A 26,385-nucleotide genomic window follows, 5' to 3' on the forward strand; every position below is an offset into this window, starting at 1 on the left:
TTTATCCACGTAGAGCCAGATGCACAAAATGGCACATGCATCTGGAGTCCATCTGCAGTGGTTGGAAGCCCTGGTGTGCCCATTCTTTCTGTCTCTTCTATCTCTGCTTGCAAATAAATAAATAAAATTGTTATTTTTAAAAAGAATTCGTGTCAGACATCTTTGTATCCCCGCTAGTGTCTCTGCTCAGAATTGTGTGCATCATAGATGCTAAACAGTTTATTAAATTTATCAGAGATGGCATCTTGTGAGCAGTACAGGTCAAGAAGGAATATAACAACAAATGTTTTTCTTTCTGTAGTTCATCTCATTTTCTGAAGTTTATTTATTGGTGAGGAAGGAGCTCATGGACCCCAGGTTAGACTTTGAAGTATGTAGTGAAGCATGAACTTGAACTTCCAAGGTCTAGGGTTACAGCGATGTGCTGCCCAACGTGCATATGCACTGCTAGGAACAGGGTGCCAGGCTTCGGGCATACACTAGGCGAGCTACGCCCCCAGCCCCGGTTCACCTCCTTAGTGTACTTGATGCCTTGCCTGTAGACAACAGTGACGACAGTGCCCTGGGACGGGGGCCTGAATTACTGCTAGCTGTTCCGTATGCGGTGCTTTTGTTAGCGTAGGAGCTCTTAAAGAGGTTGCCAACTACAAATCAGTGTTCTTTTGTTTGTTTTGGGGTGCTGAACTCAGAGCCCTCACAGATCAGGTATGTCTGAGGAAAGTTCATAAGATATTAAAATGATCATATTTACTGATTCTGAACTTCAAAAATAGAATGTTAGGGAAAAGATACTACCAGGCACGGTGTGGTAGTCAGGAATTCAAGGTCATCTTCTATACATAGTGAGTTCCAGTCCAGCCTAGGCTTCATGAGACCCTGTCTCCAAAAACAAACAAAATCAAGAGTAACAGAAAGAAACAAAAAGTTTGTAAAGTAAGTCGAGATTTGGGTTGCAAAAAGAACATATGCATATTTTTCTGTCCATGGAAGGACCTACATGGATAAGACTGATAATATGTTCATCTTAGGGAAAGAAAACCGGCAAGGCAGCTGGGCGTGGTGGCGCATACCTTTAATCCCAGCACTTGGGAGGCAGAGGTAGGAGGATTTCTATGAGTTCAAGGCCACCCTGAGACTACATAGTGAGTCCAGGTCAGCCTGGGCTAGAGTGAGACCCTGCCTGGGGTGTGGGGGGTGTGGGACCAGCAAGGTGGACAGTATCATGTGACCTCTTTTGTACCTTTTGAGTTTTGTGCCATGTATATCAATTTATTATTTTTTGACATTTTACCTTATTTATTGGAGGGGGGGGAGAGAATGCAAATGAATAGACATACCAGAGCTGCTTTCCACTGCAGACCAACTCAAGGCACATGCTCTACTTGTGTGTCTGGTATTGCATGGGCATTGCGGAATTGAATACAGACCAACAGGCTTGTAAGCACGCACCTTGAACCACTGAGTAATCTCTTCAGTACAACTTGTTTTTGATTTTTGTTTATTACTTTATTTATTTGCACACAGAGAATACCAAGGACCTCTTGCAGCAGCAAATAAACTCTAGATGCATGTGCCACTTAGTGCATCTACCTTTACATGGGTACTGGGAAATTAAACCCTGGCCATCAGGCTTTGCAAGGAAGTACCTTTAAAGTAGAGTCTCTCTGTAGCCCAAGCTGACCTGGAATTCACTATGTAGTCTCAGGGTGGCCTTGAACTCAAAGTGATCCTCTGCTTCTGAGTGGTGTGCCACCATGACCAGCATGTTTTTATTTGCTTTTTTTTTTTTTTGGTTTTTCGAGGTAGGGTCTCACAGAGGATGGCCTCAAACTCAAGATGATCCTCCTACCTCTCTGCCTCCTGAGTGCTGAGATTAAAGGTGTGTGTCACCTTGCCTGGTTTTGATTTGCTTTTTTGAGAAAGGGTCTCTCTATAGCCTATGCTGTCCTTGAACTCATAGTGATCCTCTTGCCTCAACCGCCTCAGTACTGATGTTATAGGTATATTCCATGGCATCGGTTTTGTACTATTAAAAGTCAGTGAAACAACTGGGCATGGTGTTACATACAAACCTGTAGGAAGCAAGAAGATCATAAGTTCAAGGCTAGCCTGAAGAATGCAGCAAGACTGTCCTAAAGTAAGCAAACTCAGGCTGGGTGTGGTGACGCACCACTTTAATCCCAGACTCAGGAGGCAGAGGTAGGAGGACTGCCATGAGTTCAAGGCCATCATGAGATTACATGAATTCCAGGTCAGCCTGGGCTAGAGCAAGACCCTACCTTGAAAAACAAACAAACAAAACAAAACAAAAACTCAGCAAACTGTAGCGTAGTGGTGCACTTTTAATCCCAGCACTTGGGAGGCAGAGGTAGGAGGATTGCTGGGAGTTCAAGGCCAGCTCAAGACTACATAGTGAATTCCAGGTCAGCCTGGGCTAGAGAGAGACCCTATCTTGAAAAAAAAACAAAAAGAAAAAGAAAAAAAGAAAAAACAAACAAAAATGGCCGTAGAAACAAAGCAAATAAGAAATTAAAAATGTAAGTGCTTCCTTCGTAACTGACTGCTTCCCCCATAATGCATGACCCACAATCCCCATGGGGTTGACCTTTACCCCCAATGAGGAAGGCCTCTTCAGAAAAGGGGCAGGGAGGAGGGAAAGGATGATACTAACATGTGTTGTTTGCACACTAAATATGTCCATATTTAATGAAAATAAATGAAAAAATGTACATGTTGGGGCTAGAGAGATGGCTTAGCATTTCAGGCACTTGCCTATAAAACCAAAGGACTGAGGAGGTTCGCTTCCCTAGGACTCATGGAAGCCAGATGCACAAGGTGGTGCATGTGTCTGGAGTTTGTTTGCAGTGGCTGGGGTCCTTGGCATGCCCATTCTCTCTCTGTCTGCCCCCCCCCCAAACAAATAAGTGAAAAACAAATTTTTTTTAAAAAATGCGAATGCTGGCCAGGCCTGGTGGCCCATGCCCTTAAGTCCAGCCCTTTGGAGGCAGAAGTGGGAGGATGTCTGTGAGTTCCAAGGCCAACTTGGTACTACGGAGTGAGTTCCAGGTCAACCTGGGCTAGAGCGAGACCCCCACCTCAGAAAAAATAAAATGTAAATGCTATGGGAGACTGAGGTAAAAGAATGACCGTGAGTTCAAGGCCAGGTTGGGCTACCACATGAGTTCCATGTCAGTCTGGGCTAGAGTGAGACCCTGCCTCCAAAAAACAACAGAAATTTAAATGCTGAACTATCTATTGATGAATGAACTTATTAAGCAAAATGTGGTATAGACATAGGTATTACCCTTAAAAGGAAGAAGATTCTGCAACCTGCTAGTAAGTAAATGAGTCTTGAAGACACCACATTTAATGCAATAAGCAAGACACTAAGAGAGGCTGTTTGACTTCACTTCTGTGAAGTAGTCTGCCCTGGAGCCAGAAACTAGGGTGGTGGTTGTCAGCAGCTGGTAGAAATGGGATGCCATCACAGAGTGGTGTAGACTTCCCACTTTCAAGAGGCAAGAGAGTCCCTGGAGATGGACGGTGCCAATGGTTGTGCAGCCTAACTATATACACTTAGTGTTTTGTTTTGTTTCAATTGTATGTCTATACCACATTTTGCTTACCTGTTGACATGTTTAATGTTTTGAAAGTATTCTAATTTTACTACTAATCTGGACACAACTCTGAGCTGTATCAGATTCAATCCGTTTTTTCCCATTTTCCACAGGTGTCTTTAATACAGCCGGGGGAAGTCACCTGGGTCAGAATTCAAGTACCCTTAATGGTGGAGACATCATCAATCTTAGACCTAACAAACAAAGGACCAAGAGAAGCAGAAATCCTTTCAGCAGCTGTAGCATTCCCTAAGGTGTTTGAAGAAGGAGAAGAGTGCAATTCTATTATGCAAACATGCCGGCTGTCCTGGCAAGTGATGCAGCCGACCGCACCTAATGGGACTCTGAAAGCTGACAGGTTTAATGTTGTTCTGCAGGGCTTCTCAGAATGTAGGCAGACCTGGTGGAAAATGACTGCCCTGTGGACTCGTTTTATTTTATTCTATTTTATTTTTTACGTTAGACGATCCTTCTGTTTTTGAAGGGATATTGTAAGAGATGTCAAAAACAAGTTTTGCTGAATTTTAAATGCTGAAAACATAAATGAAATGCTTAACTATGTTGGTACAGATTTTACTATTATGGATCAAAGAAAGATAGCAAGCACTCTTTTTCTGTAATTGATCATCTAGCTTTTCTGGAAAATGGTGTTAGCAAATAATACTGAAAGACAAACCCTCAATCTTAGCTGCTTGCATTGGTGTGCGCGTCGGCCACAGCACTTGCGCAGGACCTGTGAGTGCAGCACGTGGAAGTTACATGCAGATACCTGGTGCCGGAGAAAACTGAAGGTATGTGCAGTGCTTAAGGACGTGTAAATTCTAACTAGTTCATTCATAAAACCATTTACATTGTGTACGTTTTTATTCTCAAGTGAGAAGTTCCAGACATTTTACAAAATGAATTTTAACTTAAAATGCTGCTGTGTGCCAAAAATACCCCTAATTTTCACAGTGCTTTGCTATCAGAGTTTATACTGTTTGTCGTGCATTTTAAAGCAGTTTTCCTCTGACACAGTAGGTGAAAGAAGAAATGCCAGAGCATCTCCCTGGTGAGAGTTCTCCCATAATCTTTGCGTGGCCACGACAAGCTTGGTAAGCTCATGCTGTCAAAAGGTTGGCCAAGTCCCAGGAAGGTCCTCATGAGCTCTGGGCAGCAAGTCTGCACATCTGGTACCTCAGGCTGCTGGCTGAGAGACCAACCTTGAACTTTTAACACTATGATCACTAGTTTTTAAATTGGTTAAAAGATGGTCTTTGGTCCTAGTTCATTATAGATTTCATAATGCCTCGCAACTATATTGCATCCTTCTGTTTACACATTTTTGTATAGTATTTTAAGAGTATTGCTTAACAATATCTCTGGCCTTAGATTTGTAGCCACTTTCTCAAGAGTTCTGTTAGCACCACATATAAAGTATTTTTTTAGGGAAATTACTTAATATATAATTGTGGGCATAAATTTCATGACTCAGAACATATCCTCCCAAAGAGATAATTTCATAAACTCTGTTAAAATGATTATAATTCATCAGTTATTTTCAAAGTATAAGTAAGCCCTTTCAATATACCTGGTTTTCACAGGACTTCAAAATATGTACAAATAGGTTTTCTTGGAAAATGAATTAAATTTGTATCATTTGTATTAAACTGCATAAATGTCATGTTTATCTCTTGTACTTTAAAAAAAATTTCCTTCCATACCACCTTCATCTTTGCACAGATTAATGTTGAGAACACAATAGAATTTTCTGAGTACTTCTTTAAGTGTCCAAGAGGAAGTCTTTGCTTTCCATAATATTGAGATCATTTGTGATAATTGGTCTGAAAATAATATGTTTGTCTTTATGTAACCAGTTGTTAACACTCCCCATTGCTGGCAGTGGGATCAGAGTTGGGGGAGAAAACTAACCAAGGGTTCCTAGCGATGGATAGATACCTACTGGTGATTTGTCTTTTTTACTTGCTTGAGATCCGATCTCTTTTATTTTTGCACAATATGTATTTTGTGGCAAATAATGTTCATCAGCAGAAGAGTTATTCATGTTGCAATTTTGTTTCATACTCACTAAATGAGACACCTTGCTACATAAGGTATGTAATCTCTGATAGTTGTGATTTTTCCTAATATTTGTAATCTAATTTTATGAACTTGGTTTTTTCCTTTTTTTTGTTACACAAATCCTGGAGAGGTATTTGTTACTTTTTTAAAATTTTTATTAGCATTTTCCATGATTATAAAAAAATATCCCATGGTAATTCCCTCCCTCCCCCCTTTGTTACTTATTTGAACTTTGACTTGGCATAACTGTATTTTACACGTAACTATAAATATAAGGAGGTGTGAAAGTCAGCCACAATTAGTGTTAAGTAAATTACCAATTTAACCAATTTTAAAATCTTTAAAGTTCCCATTATTTTTTCTTTGTGGTCCTTAATTCTTTTAAAATAACTTGTTCATTAATTTCTTTTGAAACCATGGATGCTGAAGAAAAGCCTCACCCGAGATTCCAGGTTAATGTGCATTGGTGGCCCGATTTGCGTTACCACTGACGTAGCCGACAGACATTGATGTGGAATGATTGCCATACTTCAGAGAACCTCAGGATTCCAGTCCCCTTTTTAGTCTCTGCCTATGAATTAAGTAATATAAATAATCCATAGTAAGGCAGGATAAATAATCAGGTTAAGTGGTTTCCTTTTTATCTGTCCAAAGTTGATAGTGCACATGTGGTTTTTCAAATTAAAGCTAACACTACCAAAAAAGAGAATAAATGATGGTTCTTCCAAAGTTGTCATGGCAGCACTTAGGAAGAACTCAGTAACATGTACCCCATTGTGCCTGTGACTTTTAGGGACTGGTGCCATTTTGAAGACCTTAGAGTGAAGACTTGGCCCTAGTACCTGATGTCCCAATATAAACTGTAGAACTCTTTTAATATAAGATGATGTTAATTATAAGCACCTTTTTCAGAACCTTTGAAAGTTATTGGTAGCTTGCTGAAATGCTTCCAGAAATGTTTTATCATATCTCTATTTCTGGAAATACATGAGCGGATTGGCTAAAGCTTATTTTGAACTGTAGGTGTTTAGTGACCATGTGGGTTTATTTAGTTTAAAGTTATGAACATGTCACTCTGAAGGTTTCATATAGAAAATGAGTAAGTCTATCATGCACAGGAATTATTTATAAACAAACTATTGAAAACCACAGTGCACTCTGAAATATGTGGCCCCCAAGCTCCCTGGTAACGGGAGGGTTTGGCTGCACAACTTTTCCTGAGCCAGTGCTGCTCTCTGTCGTCCCTTGAAATAGCTATAGCAAGATGTTGACAGAGGTTATTTTAAAAGAAAAAAAAAAACTGCATTAAATGGAAAACTGATTCCCTTCTATATTTTTGTTACTAATAAATGATGCTTTTGTAAGTTTCGATGGAAAACTTCTGTATACTTACACTGAGTGGTACTTACGCCCTTGAGTTTAATTTGAAATATACACTACTTTAAAATTTCCACAGAGATGAATTTCAGTAATCAAAAAATAAAAACATTTCCAAGCTAGAATTTGTGTGATGTGTGTGATGCATACAACCATGATGGGGCTAAATACTAGAAGTGTAATGAGGTGTGGCACACACCTGGAGGCCTAGCCCTTGGAAGGTGAGGCCGCAGGATGAGTGCAAGGGCACTCTGAGTTACGTGAGTTGTCTCCCCTATACCCTCCCCACCAAAAAAGGGCAGTGCGGCTTCTTTAAAAATCAAAACAGCCTAAAAATATTTCCTATTTTAGGTACTTTGCCAGTATTTGGCTTACTTATACGCTCAATTTATGAATGCTTATGACTTAATGCAACTTGATAGCAAGTGTGCTATAAATATGTTTGCCCTGGAAACTCAAGTTTCTTTTGCAATCTAATTACTACCAGTCTTTTAAAGAAAAGTTCTTTTGTCATGTTTTGAGGACCCCCCCCCCCCACAAATAACACTTTAAATTTTGCCCTGTGCTATAAAATCGTAGTTCTAGCCATCGGACAGGTGCTGTCTGTCAGGCTCCCTGCTCAGTACTCAGGAGCATCATTGTCCCCTGGCCTCTCAAGATTCCAAGGTAATGTTGGGTCCTTGATACATGTGAAATACAGACTTCAAGATTAGCTTTGTTGCATAGATGTACTCCAAATGTTATTTGTCACAATTGGTCATTTGAAAGGGACAAATACACAGACGTTTCCTTGTTTAAATAGCTGCCTGCATTCAGTGTGTCTATTACACATTGCTTCCATTTGTTGACAAATGCTCTTCTACATATATTTTATTATTTTTTGGTTTTTCGAGGTAGGGTCTTGATCAAGCCCAGGCTGACCTGAAATTCACTATGAAGTCTCAGGATGGGGATTAAAGGGATGTGCCACCATGCCTAGCTATTATTTGAGAGAGAGAGAGAGAGAGAGAGAGATAGAATGGGCAAGCCAGGGCCTCTAGCCACTGCCAACTAATTCCAGAGCCATGTGCCACCTTGTGTATCTGGCTTACGTGGGTTCTGAGGAATCAAACTTGTGTCTTTAGGTTTTGCAAGCAAGCACCTTAAATGCTAAACCATTTCTCCAATCTTACTTTCCACCTTTAAAATGGAAGTCTCCAAAGGAGATCACCTCGTTAGGGTCATTCCCAGCACTGAAGGTCGTAGACTGAGCTGCAGACCTACACTTGTGTCCCTGTGCTTAACATTTGGCCAGTGTATAAAATGAAAGGGATGCAATGTGAACAGGATCCTCCTGCAGAAGTCAACAGTGGGAGGGAAGCACCACCGACAAAGCAGCTTTAAGTTCACCCTTCTTGCTCTGAAAGCGTTAGGATTTTTTTTCAATGTAAAAGGGTTTCACTAATTAACATCCCCCAAGGGTCAGTTTTGCACTTGTCATCATTTTAAGGAGGCAGGATTTTCACTGAGCCCAAAGTTGATGAGGTAGACCTCCTGTGCAGGACTCACCAGCTTTCATATCACACACACAGCCTATCCTTAAGGGCAAAGGTGGAAAGTGGCCTTCAAGGCCAGCACCCTGTTGGGAACAGTCTTGGAAGCTGCACTAACAAAGGATGTCACATTGTAGACAACTGAGGCAGGTAAAATCATACACTCTAAATCCCTTATGATGTGTGTATCACACTGAAAGTTCAGAAAGCTGGAGACACTGCTGACCAAGGACCCCAAGAGGCTTGGAGATGTACTATCACAACTCAAGTCTGGTAAGTCCATGACCACTAATAAAATGCTGGTGTTAAAAAAATGAGAAAGAAATCATACAAACATACAGAGGTCAGGGAGACAGCCAGAAATTCTGATTAAAAAAAAAAAAATTCTAGGGCTGGAGAAATGGGTTAGCGGTTAAGGCACTTGCTGGCAAAGCCAAAGGACCCAGGTTCGAATCCCCAGTGCCCACATAAACCAGATGCACAAGGTGGCACGTGTCTGAAGTTTGTTTGCAGTGGCTAGAGGCCTTGCTGTGCCCACTCTCTCTGTCTGCTTCTCTCCCTTTCTCTCAAATTAATTAATTAAAAAAAAGCCGGGTGTGGTGATGCACGCCTTTAATCCCAGCACTCAGGAGGCAGAGGTAGAAGGATCACTGTGAGTTCGAGGCCACCCTGAGACTACATAGTAAATTCCAGGTCAGCCTGGGCTAGGGCAAAACCCTACCTTGAAAAACAAACAACAACAACAAAATATCTAACCGGGCATGGTGGCACACGCCTTTAATCCCAGCACTCAGAAGGCAGAAGTAGGAGGATCACTGTGAGTTCAAGGCCACTCTGAGACTCCACAGTGAATTCCAGGTCAGCCTGAGCTAGAGTGAGACCCTATCTTGAAAAACCAAAGGAAAAAAAAAAGTTCTAGACTGATGTAGGGTGAATGGGGCGAGGTGGGGACATTTCCCCAAAGTAGAAAGGATTCAGAGGCTAATGTTTGGGAACCTAAGAGACACTTCTGCTTCTGAAAGTTCCAAAAGCTGGTACACAAGGTGACACAAAGTGTCTTCTGACGGTGAGCTGATCCACTGTGGGTGAGCTAGCTTACTGCCAGGAGCCAAAAGTGCTGGCCAGAGGCTTTCTACAGCAAGAATGAGTTTTCTTGTGAAATCGAATTCAGGATGGGAAGGAGGGAAGTTACGAGGGTCCTGATTGTACCTGCTTTATGAAGAAAGGCAGAGTGGCACAGAACATTCAGCTCAGTGCTGCTGACCCCTGAGAGAGCATCGCTTTCAGATATGTGTCTCAGAAGAGCAGCCCAAGCCATCTGCTGCAACTTCAAAAGACTGGATGTCACCGGGCGTGGTGGTGCACACCTTTAATCCCAGCACTCAGGAGGCAGAGGTAGGAAGATCACAGTGAGTATGAGGGCACTCCGAGACTACATAGTGAATTCCAGGTCAGCCTGAGCCTGAGTGAGACCCTACCTCAACTGCCCCCCCCCGCCCGCAAAAAGAGATTGGATGTCCCTCACCTAGATCTTGTCTTCAATGTGAAAAATAGATAGCTACATGCTAATAAAAAGTGTTGTCAAAGTAGTATTTGGGGAAGTTGTTGAGGTTTTTGTGTATTACAAATACGATTTACTTTTAATAAGTGTTCTATGGATGCTTTATTAACCACAGACAAAAGGATTAATATATTGGTCAGTAAGCAAGAGGCAAATGAAAGGTGTTTCTTTTTTTGTTTGTTTAATGGTGGAAAAAATACCCAATGATGGAAATATTACAGTGAAATGGTTACTTTTACCAAAGATAGTATAAGTACAAATTGATATCACAAAAAAAACTTTAGAAATGCATTTTAAGCCATGAAAATGTAGATTCATGGAAATTTTATACAAACATCAGAAAGGAAGAATAAGGTCTGTGAACATAAACTTGTAGCAACAAGTTGGAAGCAACCCAGATATCCAGGAAGAAGTGAGTGGGTAAGTCCACCGTGGGACAGCTGCGTGGAACAGGGCTTTACAGGCAGAGGAGCAGGCTTCATGGCCCCAGGTGAAGAAAACGGGCAAGTTGTGACAATGAAACTCCAGAGAACAGGATGCATTCGAGAGGGCAAGTGGATACACAGTTGTTCACAGTGGTAAAATAAACAGTGGTTTTTCTGGCATTTTATGTCATGTTTCCACATCTATAAAAGTACATGTTACAAGATGTGTAAATAACACCTAAAACATTGCGAACATGCAGGACAAGGTTCTGATGTTTTTCTTTTTTCCCTGCAATCATGCTGAATGCTTTCCTAACTGTGAGGCATGTGAGCTCACTGCTCACAACGAGGAACTTCAAGCCAACTGCGTGCCACGGTGCCCGTGTGCTTCCAAAGTTGAGGACAGGGCAGCAGTGTTTTTGCTGTGACATTTATTCCCCTACATATGATGTTGTTTTACAAGTTAAATATATAGTGCTAAGCTCTAGTATAAGACAAGAGTGCCATCTAAAAACTTAGAAACAGGTAACTCAAATACTTCTAATTTTAATTAGAACTTGTGAACTGTGGACATTGGAATCGTTTCATCCAAAACAACTGTCAGTATCAGAGAACTGGTTATGCCTAACATGGACAACTAGTGATCACTTCAAATAGTGGTTTTTTTATATGATTTTTGTCAGTGGCCTTGGGACTGAAGGCTAATTGAATTTGCTATCAGTATTCTGTTGAAGAACTTTGGCACCAGCTCCTTTTGAATGCTCTAGTAGCTTGATGGCCTTGTCAGAGTTGTCAATATTTCTAAGCAGAGTCTCTAGTCTTCTCTTAATTTTCTTCTGATCTTCAAGAGCACAGCCGATGACTATGGACTGAAATTTCTGGTCAACTGGCCCAGGCGGCACCTCAGATGAACATGCACTGTACAGTGACATTAAGTGACTCTTGGCATTTCCTAAGTCATCCAAGAACTTAGTGACCACCTCGTCTATAATCTTTGTGGCATGCTTCAGGGACTCTTGCTGCTGGGGATTCCTAATTGTTTCAACAGAAACTTCAACGGTGAGCGTTCGTCCCATCAAACGGTTCGCAGTCAGATTTAATTCTTCTCTTTCTCCTAAACATGGAAAGTTTTGAAATATCAATCAATAAGGGACATAAACTTCTCCATGTCAAGAATGCTAAGGAAAATCATTTGTGGCTATTTTCTTTTCTGTTTTTTGAGGTAGGGTCTCACTCTAGCCCAGGCAGACCTGGAATTTACTATGTAATCTCAGGATGGCCTCGAACTCATGACAATTCTCCTACCTCTGCCTCCTGAGTGCTATGATTAAAGGCATGCACCACCATGCCTGGTATTTGTGGCTATTTTCTATATGCACTTTGGTGACTGTTTTAGAAAGGTATACACTGGGCTTAGTGGTTAAGGCAAAGCCTAAGGACCCAGGTTCGATTTTCCAGGTTCTACGTAAGCCAGATGAACATGGTGGCGCAAGCATCTGGAATTCATTTGCAGTGGCTAGAAGCCCTGGTGTGCCCAGTCTCTCTTTCTCTCTCCCTTTCTCTGTCTCTAATAAATAAATAAAAAAAAAATAAAAATGTCTTTAAAATAGCAAAAGAAAAAGAAAGGTAAACACTAACATACAGTAAAGCATAAAAGATTAACTGAGAAAGTAAAGTATTAGGTTATGGAGCAAGGGTGAGATGGCTTTTCCCTGAGAATATTTATACATGTAGCTTCTCAAGTCTGCACGTCCACACAAGTTCGGACAGTTACGTTTGTAACTGGGATAGAAATCAAGTCTGTGTAAAGCAAACAATGGCCAGGCATGGTGGCGCACGCCTTAAATCCCAGCACTGGGGAGGCAGAGGTAGGAGGATTACCATGAGATCGAGGCTACCCTGAGACTCCATAGTGAGTTCCAGGTCAGCCTGGGCTAGAATGAGACCCTACCTAGAAACTCCCCCCGCCCCCCAAAAAAGCAAGCACTGTACCTAGGGTTCCTGCCGGGGAGTGTGGAGGTCAGCTGTACACATCAGGACGTGCGTGCTATAGCCTCTGCCCTAGGGGCCCGATGCCACGGCTCAGCAGGCCAAAGCACTTGCTGAAGAAGCACGGGGAGTTGCGTTCAGTCCCTAGCACCCATGGGCCAAACTGTGCATGGCCACACATGCCTGTAACCCCGGAGTTGAAGGAGGCAGGACAGAACTGCTGGGGCTCACTGGTGGGTCAGTCTAGCTAAAAATGAGAGCTCCAGGTTCCGAGACAGACTCTGCCTCAAAGAAATAAAGCATAAGGGCCATAGAGGAGAACACCTCTCTCTCTCTCTCTCACATACACACACACACACACACACACACACACACACACGAAACACTGTCCCAAGTTTTGGCTGAGAAGCGCCATTGACAAGCTGGTCCCCCAACCAAACTGGACATTGACCTTGTTTCTTCCAGACATAATGGAACGGGCCACAGGCCCAGCATTTCATGATTTGTAGGAAACGGTCAAAAATTTGTTTCTTGTCCTGTTCCATAACTTCCTTCCCAATTCACTGATCTTTAGCCATGACAGTGAAGACGGACTAGATGAGAGTCACTGTAGATGGACAGCAGTTCCGGAAGTCTGTGTTGTATCTCACCGGCTCCCTGGCCCACTGGCATGCTTTGTGGAGCACAGATCAGAGAATGACTGGATAGAACCGGTGCCCTCCAAGGCTACGGACAGGCAGTTTTGCTACATTAATGCTTTTTTGGCCCCATAATTTGCCTTTCCTCTGCTTTCTCCACTTCTTCTCTCTGTTACTCCTCAAGTCAATCATCTGTCTCTGCCTCCATTTTCACCTTTCCCTCTGATCGCAAGGGTCCTGCAGCCTACACCTCGTAGAGAACTGTTATCTGCAGCCTGCCACTGGGTCTTACTGCTTGTGGCCTACCTGCCCGCCACAGCCTGGGGGTGTCGGCAGCACACAGGAGCAATGACGGACAGACTGCTCAGCTGCCCGCTGCTGTCAAACGCTGAGGCCCAGGGCAGACATACTAAAAGAAGCCTGACCCACATTTACCAAAAACATCTTAAAACATGAGCCCCATGGGTGGAAGTGGTTCTCACCATCACTGATCTGCCTCATGTCCTGGCTGTTTTGGATGCTGTGGATCATTTCCAGAAGGATTTCTTTCTCCTGTTCAATGGCAGTTGCTGCTTCTCTCAAAGCTTCAACCCTGTGTGAATTGGGAACACAGATCAGCTGTTACATGACTGGGATCCTTCCAATTCTTCAGCTCTCATCCTTCATTCTTGCTCGTTTTTGTTTTTTGTTTTCTTTCTCGAGGCAAGGACTCACTCTAGCCCAGGATGACCTGGAATTCACTATGGAGTCTTAGGGTGGCCTCAAACTCACAGTAATCCTCCTACCTCTGCCTCCTTTGTACTGGGATTAAAGGCATGCATCACCACACCCAGCTTTTTTATTTTTATTTTTCCTTTTGAGGCAAGGTCAATAGACTGGCCTTTTTTTTTTTTTCTTTTTTTTTAATGTGATAGAGCAAGACTGGGAGGGAGAGTAAGGGAGAGAAAAATTGGTGGGGCCTCTAGTCACTGCAACGAACTCCAGAGGAGTGCACCACCTAGTGTGCATGTTTCACCTTGTATGCTTATGTCACCTTGCATCTGGCTTACATGGGACCTGGAGGGTCAAACATGGGTCCTTAGACTTTGCAAGCAAGTGCCTTAGCCACTAAGCTATCTCTCTCCAGCCCAAGTTTAACAATCAGGAGTAAAGCGATGGAAAAAAATTATTACTTAGCTGGGCATGGTGGTGCACACCTTTAATCCCAGCACTCAGGAAGCAGAGGTAGGAGGATCACTGTGAGTTTGAGGCCACCTTGAGACTACATAGTGAATTCCAGGTCAGCCTGGGCTACAGTGAAACAAAAACAAAAACAACAACAAAAAAAAATCATTCCTTAAGAAAAATTCTTCCAAGTTTTGTTTTGGAGACAGGATCTTGAAGTCTCCTTGAACTATGTAGCCGAGGCTGGCCACCGACCTGTGAATACTCCTACCTCAGCCTCGTGACCGCTGGGATTATAGGTATGAGCCCCCCAGAAACAAGCTCTTCCAGATGTTCTTACTATCCACTTGACTTGCTCCCATTTTCTTCCCTGAGCATAGGACATTTTATTATTTATTTATTTATTATTCAGGTCAGCCTGAGCTAGAGTGAGACCCTACCTCAAAAAAAAAAAGATGCGTGTACTCCCTTGTGCATCTGGCTAACATGAGTCCTAGGGAATCAAACGTGGGTCCTTTCGCTTTGCAGGCAAACACCTTAATGGTCAATCTATTCCTCTAGCCCTAATTTGTATATTTTAATTTTTATCTCATTCTCTTTTTATTTCACCCTTATTTTATTCAGAGCCATTCAGGTAGCGTCTAGTTGCTGCACACTATGCCATATGTATACTCATTTGATTTTGCCACTCCACTCTGAGTTACTGTCAGGCGGCAGCTTGAGTACGAATTTGCATACCCAACAGACATTGCAGTCACCCCCCGCCATCCTCCACGTGTGAGCTTTGCTCAGGATGGCCTTCACTGAAGCGATCCCTCCCTTCTCTTCCTCGTTTCCGCTCCAACTCCCCTTCCTCCCTCCCTTTTTCTGAGAGTTGTGTTATGTTGCTGAGATTGGCCCTGTACTCTGGATCCTCCTGCCTCAGCCTCTCAAGTACTTCGGATTACAGGCATGTTAGCACACCCAGTGAGGTCTTTACTTTGAGACTCGTTAAAAAAATTCTTCCAGTTCCCGCCCCCAGGGTCTGAAAGGCTGTCTTGAACTACGTAGTCCAGGCTGGCCTCAAACTTGAGGACTTCTTGTCCCAGTCTCCTGAGTGAGGATTCATTTTTCTTTGTCTTCTCTTGTAACTTATACTTCTGAAGTTCTGTTTAAGTGCTTTGCTCATCTCTGGAACATAAGATGTTTTTTCATCTCCTACTTTATTTTAATTTAAAATATTTTTTTATTTATTCATAAGCAGAGGGAGGGGTGGTGGTGCTAGGACTTCTTGCCACTGCAAATGAACTCCAGATGCATGTGCTTCTCAAGGAACTGGGTGCAACCAGGGTCACTGGGCTTTGTATGCAAGTGCCTCTAACTGCTGAGACATCTCCCCACATCCTCCATCTCCTACTTTAGTTCCACCTCTCTGACATTGTGTCTTTAACACACTATTATATACTGATGTGTTTAGGTACCAGTTGTATTTTTTAAAAAATATTTTATTTATTTATTTGAGAGAGAGATGAAGAGAGAAAAAGAGAATGGGCACGCCAGGGCCTCCAGCCACTGCAAACGAATTCCAGATGCGTGTGCCTCCGTGTGCATCTGGCTAACGTGGGTCCTTAGGTTCCACATGCAAACACCTTAACTGCTAAGCCATCTCCGCAGCCCACCAGTTGTATTTTCTTTCAAACAGCAAACCATTTTCCTTAAAATTGGTTATGCCAAATTATCTTTATCCAAATGATTTATATACTATTTACCTCTGAAATCTCTACTCCATATGCCACTGTATTTGACTGTTTTTATAGCAGCACTCAGCTTTTTCCAGAATCAGCCTTGTAATTAGTAGAACAGCACCCCAGTCTTCTACGATAGCTGTTATTTATACACCTTTCTTCTCCCAGGTAAACTCTCCAGTAAACTTATAGGAAACTGGACAACTTTATGACAGTGTCATTTAATTCATATTTCTTTCAGTCTTTTAGGCCGGGTGTGGTGGCACATACTTTAATCCCAGCACTTGGGAGGCAGAGGTAGGAGGATTGCCTTGAGTTCATAGCCACCTGAGACTACATAGTGAATTCCAGGTCAACTTGGGTTAGAATGAAACCCTACCTTGAAAAACCAAAAATAAATAAATAAATAAATAAAAATAAAAAATATAAAAAAGTTCAGTCTTCTATACTTTTGCAGTCTATTTATCTCTTTCTCTCTGTGTGTGTTTGTATGTGTGTGCCTGCCTGTGGGCACATGGGGACGGAGGTTGACAGCTGTTATCTTTTCCTGATCACTCTCCTTATTTTATTGAGGCAGGGTTTCTCACTTGAGTGAACAACTTGCCAATGCAGCTAGTTGAGATAGCCAGCTTGCTGGAGGCATTCCCTGTCTTCCCTTCTGCACTGGGATGACGTGCAGCCAACACGCCTACCTGCATTTGTGTGAGAGCTGGGGATCTGAACGCACTGAGCCTTCCTCCTAGCCCTGTACTCTTTAGTAAGAGTTTTCAAATATTGTTCATAGAAGCCTTGTGAATTCATAAGGGTTCTAGAGACTGGATAGTGCTGCAATTGTAAATAATTTTAATTATACTCCTTTTCTTTTCTTTTCTTTTCTTTTCTTTTCTTTTCTTTTCTTTTCTTTTCTTTTCTTTTCTTTTCTTTTCCCTCCCTCCCTCCCTCCCTCCCTTCCTTTCTTTCCTTGTTCGAGGTAGGGTTTCACTCTAGCCCCAGGCTGACCTGGAATTCACCACTGTGTAGTCTCAGGCTGCCTCAAACTCTTGGTGGTCCTCCTACCTCTGCCTCCCAAGTGCTGGGATTCAAGGCATGCGCCATCATGCCCGGCTTTCTTTCTTTCTTTTTTTTTTTTTTAAAGCAAGGTCTTACTCTAGTTCATGTTAACCTAGAATTCACTCTTTAGCACAGGCTGGCATTGAACTCATAGTGTTCTTCCTACCTTGCTGGGATTACAAGAGTAAGTCACCATGTCCTGCTTTAATTACATTTTCTAGCCAATTGTTACTGACTTGAGATATGCTATTTTTATAGGTCCAACTTATAACTGGAAACCTTGATTTCTTTTCTTTTCTTTTTTTTTGGCTTTGCAAGGTAGGTTCTCACTCTAACCTAGGTTGACCTGGAATTCACTCTGTATTCTCAGGGTGATCTCGAACTCACAGTGATCCACCTATCTGCCTTCCGAGAGCTGGGATTAAAGGTGTACACCACCACGCCCGGCTTTTTTTTTTTTTTTTTTTTTTTTTTTAGCAGGGTCTCACTCTAGGCCAACCTGATCTGGAACTTACTCTGAAACCCAGGCTGGCCTTAACCTCACAGCAATCCTCCTATCTCATCTTTCCGAGTGCTGGGATTAAAGTGCTATGCCAGACTGAGGCATCTTTTTAAAACTTTTATTTTGTTGAGTGTGTGCATGTGAGCTTCTGGGAAATCCTCCTCTGCCTCCCACCTCACAGTCACTATCTGCATACTAGGATTCACTTTGTAACACGGGGTCGAGAAATCAAACCCAGCAGCTATTCCAGCTTAAGCTGGCAAGTGGTTTATTCACTGAGTCATTCCTTCAGCCTAGAATTTTTTCTCAGATTTCAGGAGAAAGCCTCATTAATTTTTTAAACTTTTATTTTTTGAGACTGAGTCTCATGTATCCCAGACTTGCCTGCAGCTGGCTGTGTGGCTGAGGGTGATCTTGAACTCCTGTCTACATGCGAATCCTCTTGCTCATACCTTCTGAGTGCTGAGGGGTACAGGCTGTGCGGCCACACTGGCTAGATGCGACGGGTTGGACCCGGGGCTTTAGACATGCACTCTACCGACTGAGCTCCACGCCCAGCTCTGAGCCTCCAATATAATGGAAATACTTTGTTCCCTACTTTCACAGCCACACCCAGATGCACTTGCTGAACACATTCACACCAGCAGCGCCTGTCATTCAAAGCTAGATTACAGAATTATAAAAAACAAGACTGGGAAAAATCTTACATCTTAAAATTTTTTTCTATTTCCAGGGCACTTTCTTCTTGTAGGTTGCAATGAGCATATTGTTGGCTACTGTAAAGAATTGATGGAGTTTTCATTTGAATGAGGCCAGAAACACAAGATCATGGGAGAATTAACCCAGTTTGCTGCTGCAAGGGAGCAGCAACGTTTGGTTCACCCATGTTGTTCCCCAAAAAAGGATTCCCGCTTCCATCCCAGCCACATTACCCACCTGCCAGACCCCAAAGTAGCACTCAGCCTATCTTTACTTTTCAAGATACCAAATATATACATAAAATTGTGTTTGTCAGAGCAGTAGAGGCAGATAACAATTTAGCTGAGAAATAAACACAATAATCCATAAGATACTAGTAATGCTCTCTTCCAGCACTATTTTTTGGTTACATTACCATACGCTGACAGATAAATTACAGTTCAGTACATGTGAACAAGGCAGACTAGCATTACCATGAAATGCTTAGTTTAAAACCACTAATCATGGCTCCACTATTTAGATAAATGATGCACAACCATGTGATCAGTGAACAAGAAGATGCTGAGAGATTTGTTTTTAACACTTGAGGCTATATGGAAATACAGGTGATTAAAATAGAATTAAATGCTGTTTTAGAGAGACTCATGTACAGTAAGAAGCTACAACATTAAGCATGATATATAGCACAGAGTAAAAGGAGACTTCTGAAAAAAAAAAAAAAACAACTTAATGAAACTACTGTGAGCCAGGCATGGTGACACATGCCTTTAATCCCAGCACTAAAGGCAGAGGTGGGTTTTCCAGGAGTTCAAGGCCACCCTGCAACTACATAGTGAATTCCAGATCAGCCTGGGCTAGGGAGTGAGACTCTACCTTGAAAAGCCAAAATAAATAAATACAAGAAGATACTTTGAGCCGGAAATGTAGCTCCATTTGGTATGTCCAGCACTTGCCAAGTCTGGCAAAGCCTTGTGTTGGATCCCCAGCACTGAAAAGGGGTGAGGGGAGGGAAAAAGAAAAGAGGAATTTGGGGGTTTGAGTTTTGTAGGGATATTTTTTTTCATCTGCTATTCCTTTTTCCAATACCATTCTCCCTGACTCAGTTTCCCTCTGGCAGGAATTTTCCTTCACAACTTCCTCCTTCCCTTCCCTTAAAGCAATTACCTCCTCTAGCCCTGATCATTTGTTTACAGGAAATGCACTTTAAAAAGAGACTGGGTCTCATGTACCACAGGCTGACTTTGAGCTCCCTGTGTAGCCAGGCTGACCTTGAACTTGTGTTCTCCCACAGTCACCTCTGCAAGAGTACACCTCCACACCCCATTTATAGGATGCTGGGGATCAAGCCCAGGGCTTTGTGCATGTTAGGCAATCACTCTACCAACTAAGCCTCATCCCCAGACCAGGAACTACATCTTAGGTTCAACTTGTTCTTTTAAAAACCTTTAAATAAATGTAAGTGGGCGTGGTGGTCCACACCTTGTATCCTAGTACTTGGGAGGCAGAGGTAGGAGGATCCCTGTGAGTTCAAGGCTAGCCTAAGACTTTGCAGTGAGATCCAGGTCGGCCTGGGCTAGAGTAAGGCCCTGGCTCATAAAGCACCCCCCCCAAAAAAAACCCCACCCCAGTGGCACACTGCCTTTAATCCCATTACATTACTCAGGAGGCTGAGGAAGGAGGAGAAGGAAGAGGGAGGAGGAAGAGGAGAAGAAGAAGAAGTGAGCTCAAGGCCATCACATCCTGAGACTATATAGTGCATTTCAGGTCAACCTGGGCTAGAGTGAGACCCTACCTCAAAAAAATCAAAAAAAAAGTATCACTCTGTCATTAAATTCAATTCATAGTTGTTATTGTGTTTTTTTTTTTTCTTTTTTTGGTTGTTGTCGTTTGTTTTCTATAGCTTTTCCATTAGTTTGAGAAGGTCTCTAGCTTTTGTGTCTCTAGCATTGTCTGCCTTTCTGTTGCTTTCTGCTGGAACTCTGAGACTTCCAGCCTCTGGCTTTGTCTTCATCGTTCCGAGGATCTCACATGACAACAGTTCTGGTGCAGGCAGCAGTTCTGTCCATCCTGACAGAGCCTGAAAGGAGCTACACGTCCAAGTTGGGAGAGCTCCTCTCCTCATGCCAGGCTGGCTGTGTTCCTGGTACACCACCACATCACAACGAAGCAGGCTGGCACTAAAGCATTTCAGTGAGAATCTTGTTGTTTTTGTTTTTTTAAGGCAGGGTCTCACTCTAGTCCAGGCTGATCTGGAATTCACTATGTAGTCTCAGGGTGGCCTCGAACTCACGGCGATCCTCCTACCTCTGTCTCCCTAGTGCTGGGATTAAAGGCGTGTGCCACCACGCCTGACTTCGCCTGGCTTTCAATGAGAATTTCCATGAGGATGAAACTGGAGCGCATGCTCCCAGCTGGTCCTCAGGACGCTGGCATCGGGGGAAATTGTACTGGAGGTACCATAAGGACACAGTGGTGGAAGGGTAAGCATGGTACAAAGTGATGTTACTGAGACCGTAACTACTGCAGAAACTCACAAGACGGGCAGCAGCAACTGCCAGCACTACCTCTCACTTTCTGGTCACTACTCCATGTGCGAAATTCAGAGACAGTGGCTGTGAGTGAATGAAGCAAAACAAGGAAGGAGTTTTACACAAGAACGCACAGCACTGACTAAACCCTAGACACAGAAGTACAAGTCACTATGCATGACGTGCTAGAACAGGTGCTGGCCCATGATAGCGTCATAGGAGTTATTTAATACTTATGAGTATGAACATAAGCTCATGTGCTAACAAGAGGGATGTGAGCCTCTACCATATGACTTCAGACAAATCATTTACTTGTAAGCTTCATAAAAGGAGGGAATAAGCGGGGCGTGGTGGTGCATGCCTTTAAACCCAGCACTTGGGAGGCAGAGGTAGGAGGATCACTGAGTTCAAGGCCATCTTAAGACTATATAATGACTTCCAGGTTAGCCTGGACTAGAGAGAGACCCTACATAAAGAAGAAGAGGGAGGAGGAGGAGGAGAAGGAGGAAAAGGAAGGAGTGAGGAGAAGGAAGAGGGAGGAAGAGAAGGAAGAGGGAGGAGGAGGGAGGAGGAGGAGAAGAAGAGGAAAAAGAAAGGGAAATGATGAATGCTTACATCCATAGGTATATTTGAACAAAATAATTTCCAAAAACAATTCTTTATTATTTTTTTGTTTTTGTTTTTTCTAGGTGGGGCCTTGCTCTAGCCCAGACTGACCTGGAATTCACTATGTAATCTCAGGGTGACCTCAAACTCACAGCGATCCTCCTACCTCTGCCTCCCGAGTGCTGGGATTAAAGGCCTGCGCCACCACACCAAAACCAAGCCTTACACTCACAGACTACTTTCTTACTTGATACCCCTGTAGCAAAAGACTGCTGCAGAGTTCATGTCATATGCTTGGCAAAGTGAAGTTTCAAAGAGCTTTCCTAATCACGATGTCGGTGTTCAGACCTACTTATTAGTCTTTTGGTCTTGGCCAGCCACTTAGTCCTTCATTTCTAACGATAATATGTGCTGCCCTCTCTGGAAGGGTTCTTTAAAGTTTCAAATTACAATGCATATGAAAAGTGCCCTTTAAAATTACAGGCTGTCACGCATCATTGGCTACACTGTCATCTTGCTGTGTGAGTACAAGAACACTGACACACCCTAACAAGAAACCCTATGCAGTAAGAAACTTGAAGGCAAGAGAATGGCTTGTTTCACAGGCCCCTCACCATAGTCATCATTTCCTGGCTGAGTGAAGAGCTGAGAAAAAAGCCACTATGTGGTGAATGTTAGGAAGTGCGCAGACAGACAGTCTCCCAGTACTACCTGCCACTTTCCCCTTTGCCAATCTCCAAAACCCTAAACAGCTGTCTTACCACCTGCAAGCCTTCTAGAAGTACTGGGACATGCTGAGTGTTCAGTATTTATTGAATGCAAAGTTAATTTACATTAAATATTTATCTTTCAATAAAATCATATTTTTTCACATATAGATGTGACCATTTAAAAAGGGACATATTTACTCAGAAATAAGATTTTAGTTTCAAAAGCCAGCCTTCCTGTGTCCAAGTCCACGATTCTATTGTGTGACTTTAGACAAATCATTTACTTTGAAGCCTCAATTTCTCACCTATAGAATACAGATAATCATAACTTCCACAAAGAAATGGAATCTGACATACAAACAGATAATACACGTATTTTTTTATTGTGGTGGATTGAATATAAAATGTTCCCCTTAGCCTTGTGTATCAGAAGACTTACTCCCCAGATGGTGGTACTATTTGAAAAGGTTGTGGAACCTTTAGGAGGTGAAGCCTTGTTGGAAGAAGTGGGTCACTGGAGGTGGGCCTTGAGTTATTACAACCCAGCTCCTCTTCCAGCCCTTTTTGCTCTCTACTTCCTCCCTGTTGATGTGACAATGTGAGGGTGAATGTCTGCTCCTGTCATGTCTTCCCCACCATGATACTTCCTTCACAATTCAAAGCCATCCTATCTCCTTTCCTTCCATAAACTGTTCGTTTTATCCTAGTGATGAGAAAATAACGGATACATTTATAAACTCTGATACCTGCATAATAATTAGCAGAGTGTCAAAACCATGACAAGTGCAAAACTCAGATTCCATAAAACTGGTCATGAAAGCCAGGAAAGAAAGGAAGCAAAGCAATAAAAGTGAAATGTGGTTAAATTTTTTTTTTGTTTGAGCCGGGCGTGGTGTCATATGCCTTTAATCCCAGCACTCGGAAGGCAGAGGTAGGAGGATCACTGTGATTTCAAGGCCACCCTGAGACTACATAATGAATTCCAGGATAGTCTGGGCAAGAGTGAGTTCCTACCTCGAAAAACAAAAGAAAACAAAACACCAAAAAAAAAAAAAAATCTGTTTTGGGCTGGAGAGATGGCTTAGCGGTTACGATGCTTGCCTGTGAAGCCTAAGGACCCAGGTATGACTCCCTAGAACCCACGTAAACCAGATGCACATGGTGGCACATGCATCTGGAGTTTGCTTGCAGTGGCTAGAGGCCCTGGCATGTGCTCTCTCCCTCTCTCTCTTTCCCTCTCTCTGTCTCTCAAATACATAGATAAAATAAAATTTAAAAAATTTTGTTTCAAATTTTAAGCTAGTGTAATGGTAAAGGTATTTGAAATGAGAATCTTTAACAGTTTGTAGAACAGGATGCAATATTTTAAAAGAATTTTCAACATAATATAGGCCAGTTTATACTCCAGATCATAAACCATTTGGTTTAATTTCTTTTCAGTTTCATAATCAAGAAATTTCTTTCACAACCAACAGAATGATTGTGACTGGAGGGCAGAAACACAAGCATTTAACTAAAAATTGTTCACTCTATCCAACCTGATACTTTATCAATCATACTTAACACAAAATCAAGCTATCAATGAAAATGAGGGCTAGAGAGATGGCTTGGTGGTAAAGGTGCTTGCTTGCGAAGCCTAAGAACTCATGTTCAAATCTCCAGGTCTCATGTAGCCAGACACAGTGATGCAAGCATGCAATGTCGCACATGTGCCACAAGGGGGTACACATGTCTGACATCCGTTCCCAGCAGACTGAAGGTCCTAGTGCACCCATTCTCTGTCTCTCTCCCAAGAAAAATAAAAATAGTAAAAAAGAAAGGAAGGAAGGAAGGACGGAAGGAAGGAAGGAAAAAAACAAACAAGGGCTGGGGTGATGGCTTAGAGGTTAAGGCAATTGCCTGTGAAGCCTAAGGACCCAGGTTTGATTCCCCAGTATCTACATAAACCAGATGCACAAGGTGACACACGAGTCTGGAGTTCGTCTGCAATGGCTAGAGGCCCTGGCATGGCCATTTTCTCTTCCTCTTTCTCTCAAATAAATACATACATACATGCATAATTAAGGAGGGCTGGGCATGGTAGCACACGCCTTTAATCTCAGCACTTGAGGCAGAAGTAGGAGGATTACCATGAGTTCAAGGCTACCCTGAGACTGCATAGTGAATTCCAGCCTGGGCTACAGCGAGACCCTACCTCAAAAGAAAAAAAAAAAAAAGGAAAATGACATGAGTCTCATGTTTTCATTTAACATGTGGACAGCAGTCTAATTTAATAGCGTGACATTCATTGCCCTTATGGCTTAAAAAAATAACAAAACCCACAAAATATCTTAAAAGTTGCACTATTTGCATTTTTCTCAATTTCTGCTTACCTACTGACATACTTGTTTTTGGTGTGCATTGCATCCTTTAAGGAAGAAACAAAGTTTACCAAAGTCCAGAGTTTACTAGTAAAATCTCTCAACAACTGAACACACGCTACACTTTCCTGCCCAGAACAACTGCTAAACTTATCATCACTCATGTGCACTAATTAGAACTCATTTCACATTAACCAGATATTGGAATATACTCAGATCTTAAGACTTTCTCTTCAAGAGGCGCTGTGCAGTGAGTGCTCGGCACCTACCACTTGGGAGACAATAGTTCAGGTTTCAGGACAATGACTCAGCTTGAAGGAGTGGTAACAACCTCCTCACCCCTGGGGAGTGTGTGGGGGGATCTTTCTGACCAGAAGAGAAAGTTTGAAATGAGAATATACTGCGGAAGTTCCAAAGACCTGGGCTGCTGGGATGCCACATAAAAAGAAATATTCCTCAAAGGGACTTGAAGTAGCCTAGCCCCTGACCTGAGGCTTTGAGCTTCTGCCTTAGGTCCCTGAAGGCACAGCGCTTCTCGGTTTTGTCTCATTATGCGCAGAACCCTGGTCTCTCTCTCTGCTGCTTCTTATGAAGTTATTAGAGATGGAGAGTTTTAAGTTCCTGTTCTTTTCAGCTAGTAAATAGAACAAGTGCTAGAAGAGAAGGTGGCTGTTTTACTTGTTGCTGCTGGTGTGTGGGCGGAGGGAGGCATGGTCAGCTTGGGCTCACACTCTGGGGCCGCCAGAAGCAAGCGGGAGGAAACTAGAGAGATTAAGGGAACCTCAGTAGGATTTCCATTTCACAACCCAAATTTCAGAGACACGAGTGTGTACAGAAAATACAAAAAAAAAAAAAAAAATCATACGCGCTTAAGGGAAAAGTGTTTACAAAATGTGTTAGTATCCAACCACTTAGAATTCCACACAGGGCGGATTCCTTCACCCGATCCTCAGCAGATGGAAAGGAAAAGGTGACAGTCCTTTATGCCTTCACCGGAGACTCGCAGGGGAGCTGTGGCCGAGTCTTCCCGGGAGAACTAGTGAGCGGAGCGCGTGCAGGGAGGAGAGCTGGACCGACGCCCTCCTCGCGTGGTCTCCGGCCCCGCTGAACCTACCTCCCCGCCCCCTAATTCTGGTCTCTGGAGGAAGCTGGGATTCCCCCCCCCCCACCTTGCCGTGAAATGCTTTGGAGAAACAAAACAATACAACTCAGTGTCAACTGCCGCCTCCCACAGAAGTAGCGAACAAAGGGATCTGGGACCCCACGGAAGCTTCTGGAAGTTCTGTCCTACAGACCCAGGGTGCGGGCCCTCGTCCTCTCCCCGCGTCGCCGCTGCAACTTTCCTCGGGTTTCCGTGCGCGGTCCGCCGCCCGCCGCGCTTGCTCCCGGGGAGGCCTGCGCCGGCGGGCAGGGACGGGCGCGGGGCGCGGGGCGCGGGGCGCGGGGCGGGGGGTCTGGAACCCGTGCTCCCTCCGAGTCCGCGTCCCTCCATCCCTCGCTCGCCGTCCCTCCATCCCTGGGTGCCCGCGCTCACCTGAGCTCCAGCTGGTCCAGGCTCTCCAGCAGGCGGCTGGAGCGGTCGGCCATGGAGGAGGAGCGGCAGAAGCGCCCCTCGTTGGCTTTGGCGCTGATCCTCGCCTGAGCCATCTGAGCCCGGGGCAGGGCGGGCGAGGCGGGGCGCGGAGGTCACCCTCGCGGGCGGGCGGGGAGCCGTCACCGTCACGGTCGCCGTCACCGACTCCGCCACCGCGCGGCCCCCACCTCTGACGCCGCCGGGCGGCCCGGGCACCGCGTGGCCAAACAAGGGCAGGCGGGCGCGCGCTGGCTCGCCGGGGACACCCG

General features: G+C 43.6%; 2 protein-coding genes across 4 annotated transcripts in view; one reads left to right on the forward strand and one right to left on the reverse strand.

The window, feature by feature from the left end:
• Positions 1 to 7,177, forward strand: part of Rab23 (RAB23, member RAS oncogene family) — a 34,968-nt gene extending 27,791 nt beyond the window's left edge. For all 3 annotated transcript variants that reach the window (XM_045156847.1, XM_045156846.1, XM_004668217.2), the window contains one exon: positions 3,731 to 7,177. In XM_045156847.1, coding sequence (XP_045012782.1) covers positions 3,731 to 3,870 — 140 coding nt within the window. In that variant the 3' untranslated portion in view covers positions 3,871 to 7,177. The remainder of the gene's footprint in view (positions 1 to 3,730) is intronic.
• Positions 7,178 to 10,309: 3,132 nt separating this feature from the next.
• Bag2 (BAG cochaperone 2) lies at positions 10,310 to 26,229 on the reverse strand. Its single transcript, XM_004668216.2, has 3 exons — positions 26,078 to 26,229; positions 13,683 to 13,792; positions 10,310 to 11,687 (listed from the first exon to the last, which is right to left on the reverse strand). The coding sequence occupies exons 1-3, from the start codon at positions 26,188 to 26,190 to the stop codon at positions 11,275 to 11,277; spliced, it is 636 nt and encodes a 211-aa protein (XP_004668273.1). The 5' UTR covers positions 26,191 to 26,229; the 3' UTR covers positions 10,310 to 11,274.
• Positions 26,230 to 26,385: the final 156 nt, after the last annotated feature.

Source organism: Jaculus jaculus, chromosome 8 (assembly GCF_020740685.1).
Source record: "Jaculus jaculus isolate mJacJac1 chromosome 8, mJacJac1.mat.Y.cur, whole genome shotgun sequence".
Lineage (NCBI taxonomy): Eukaryota > Metazoa > Chordata > Mammalia > Rodentia > Dipodidae > Jaculus > Jaculus jaculus.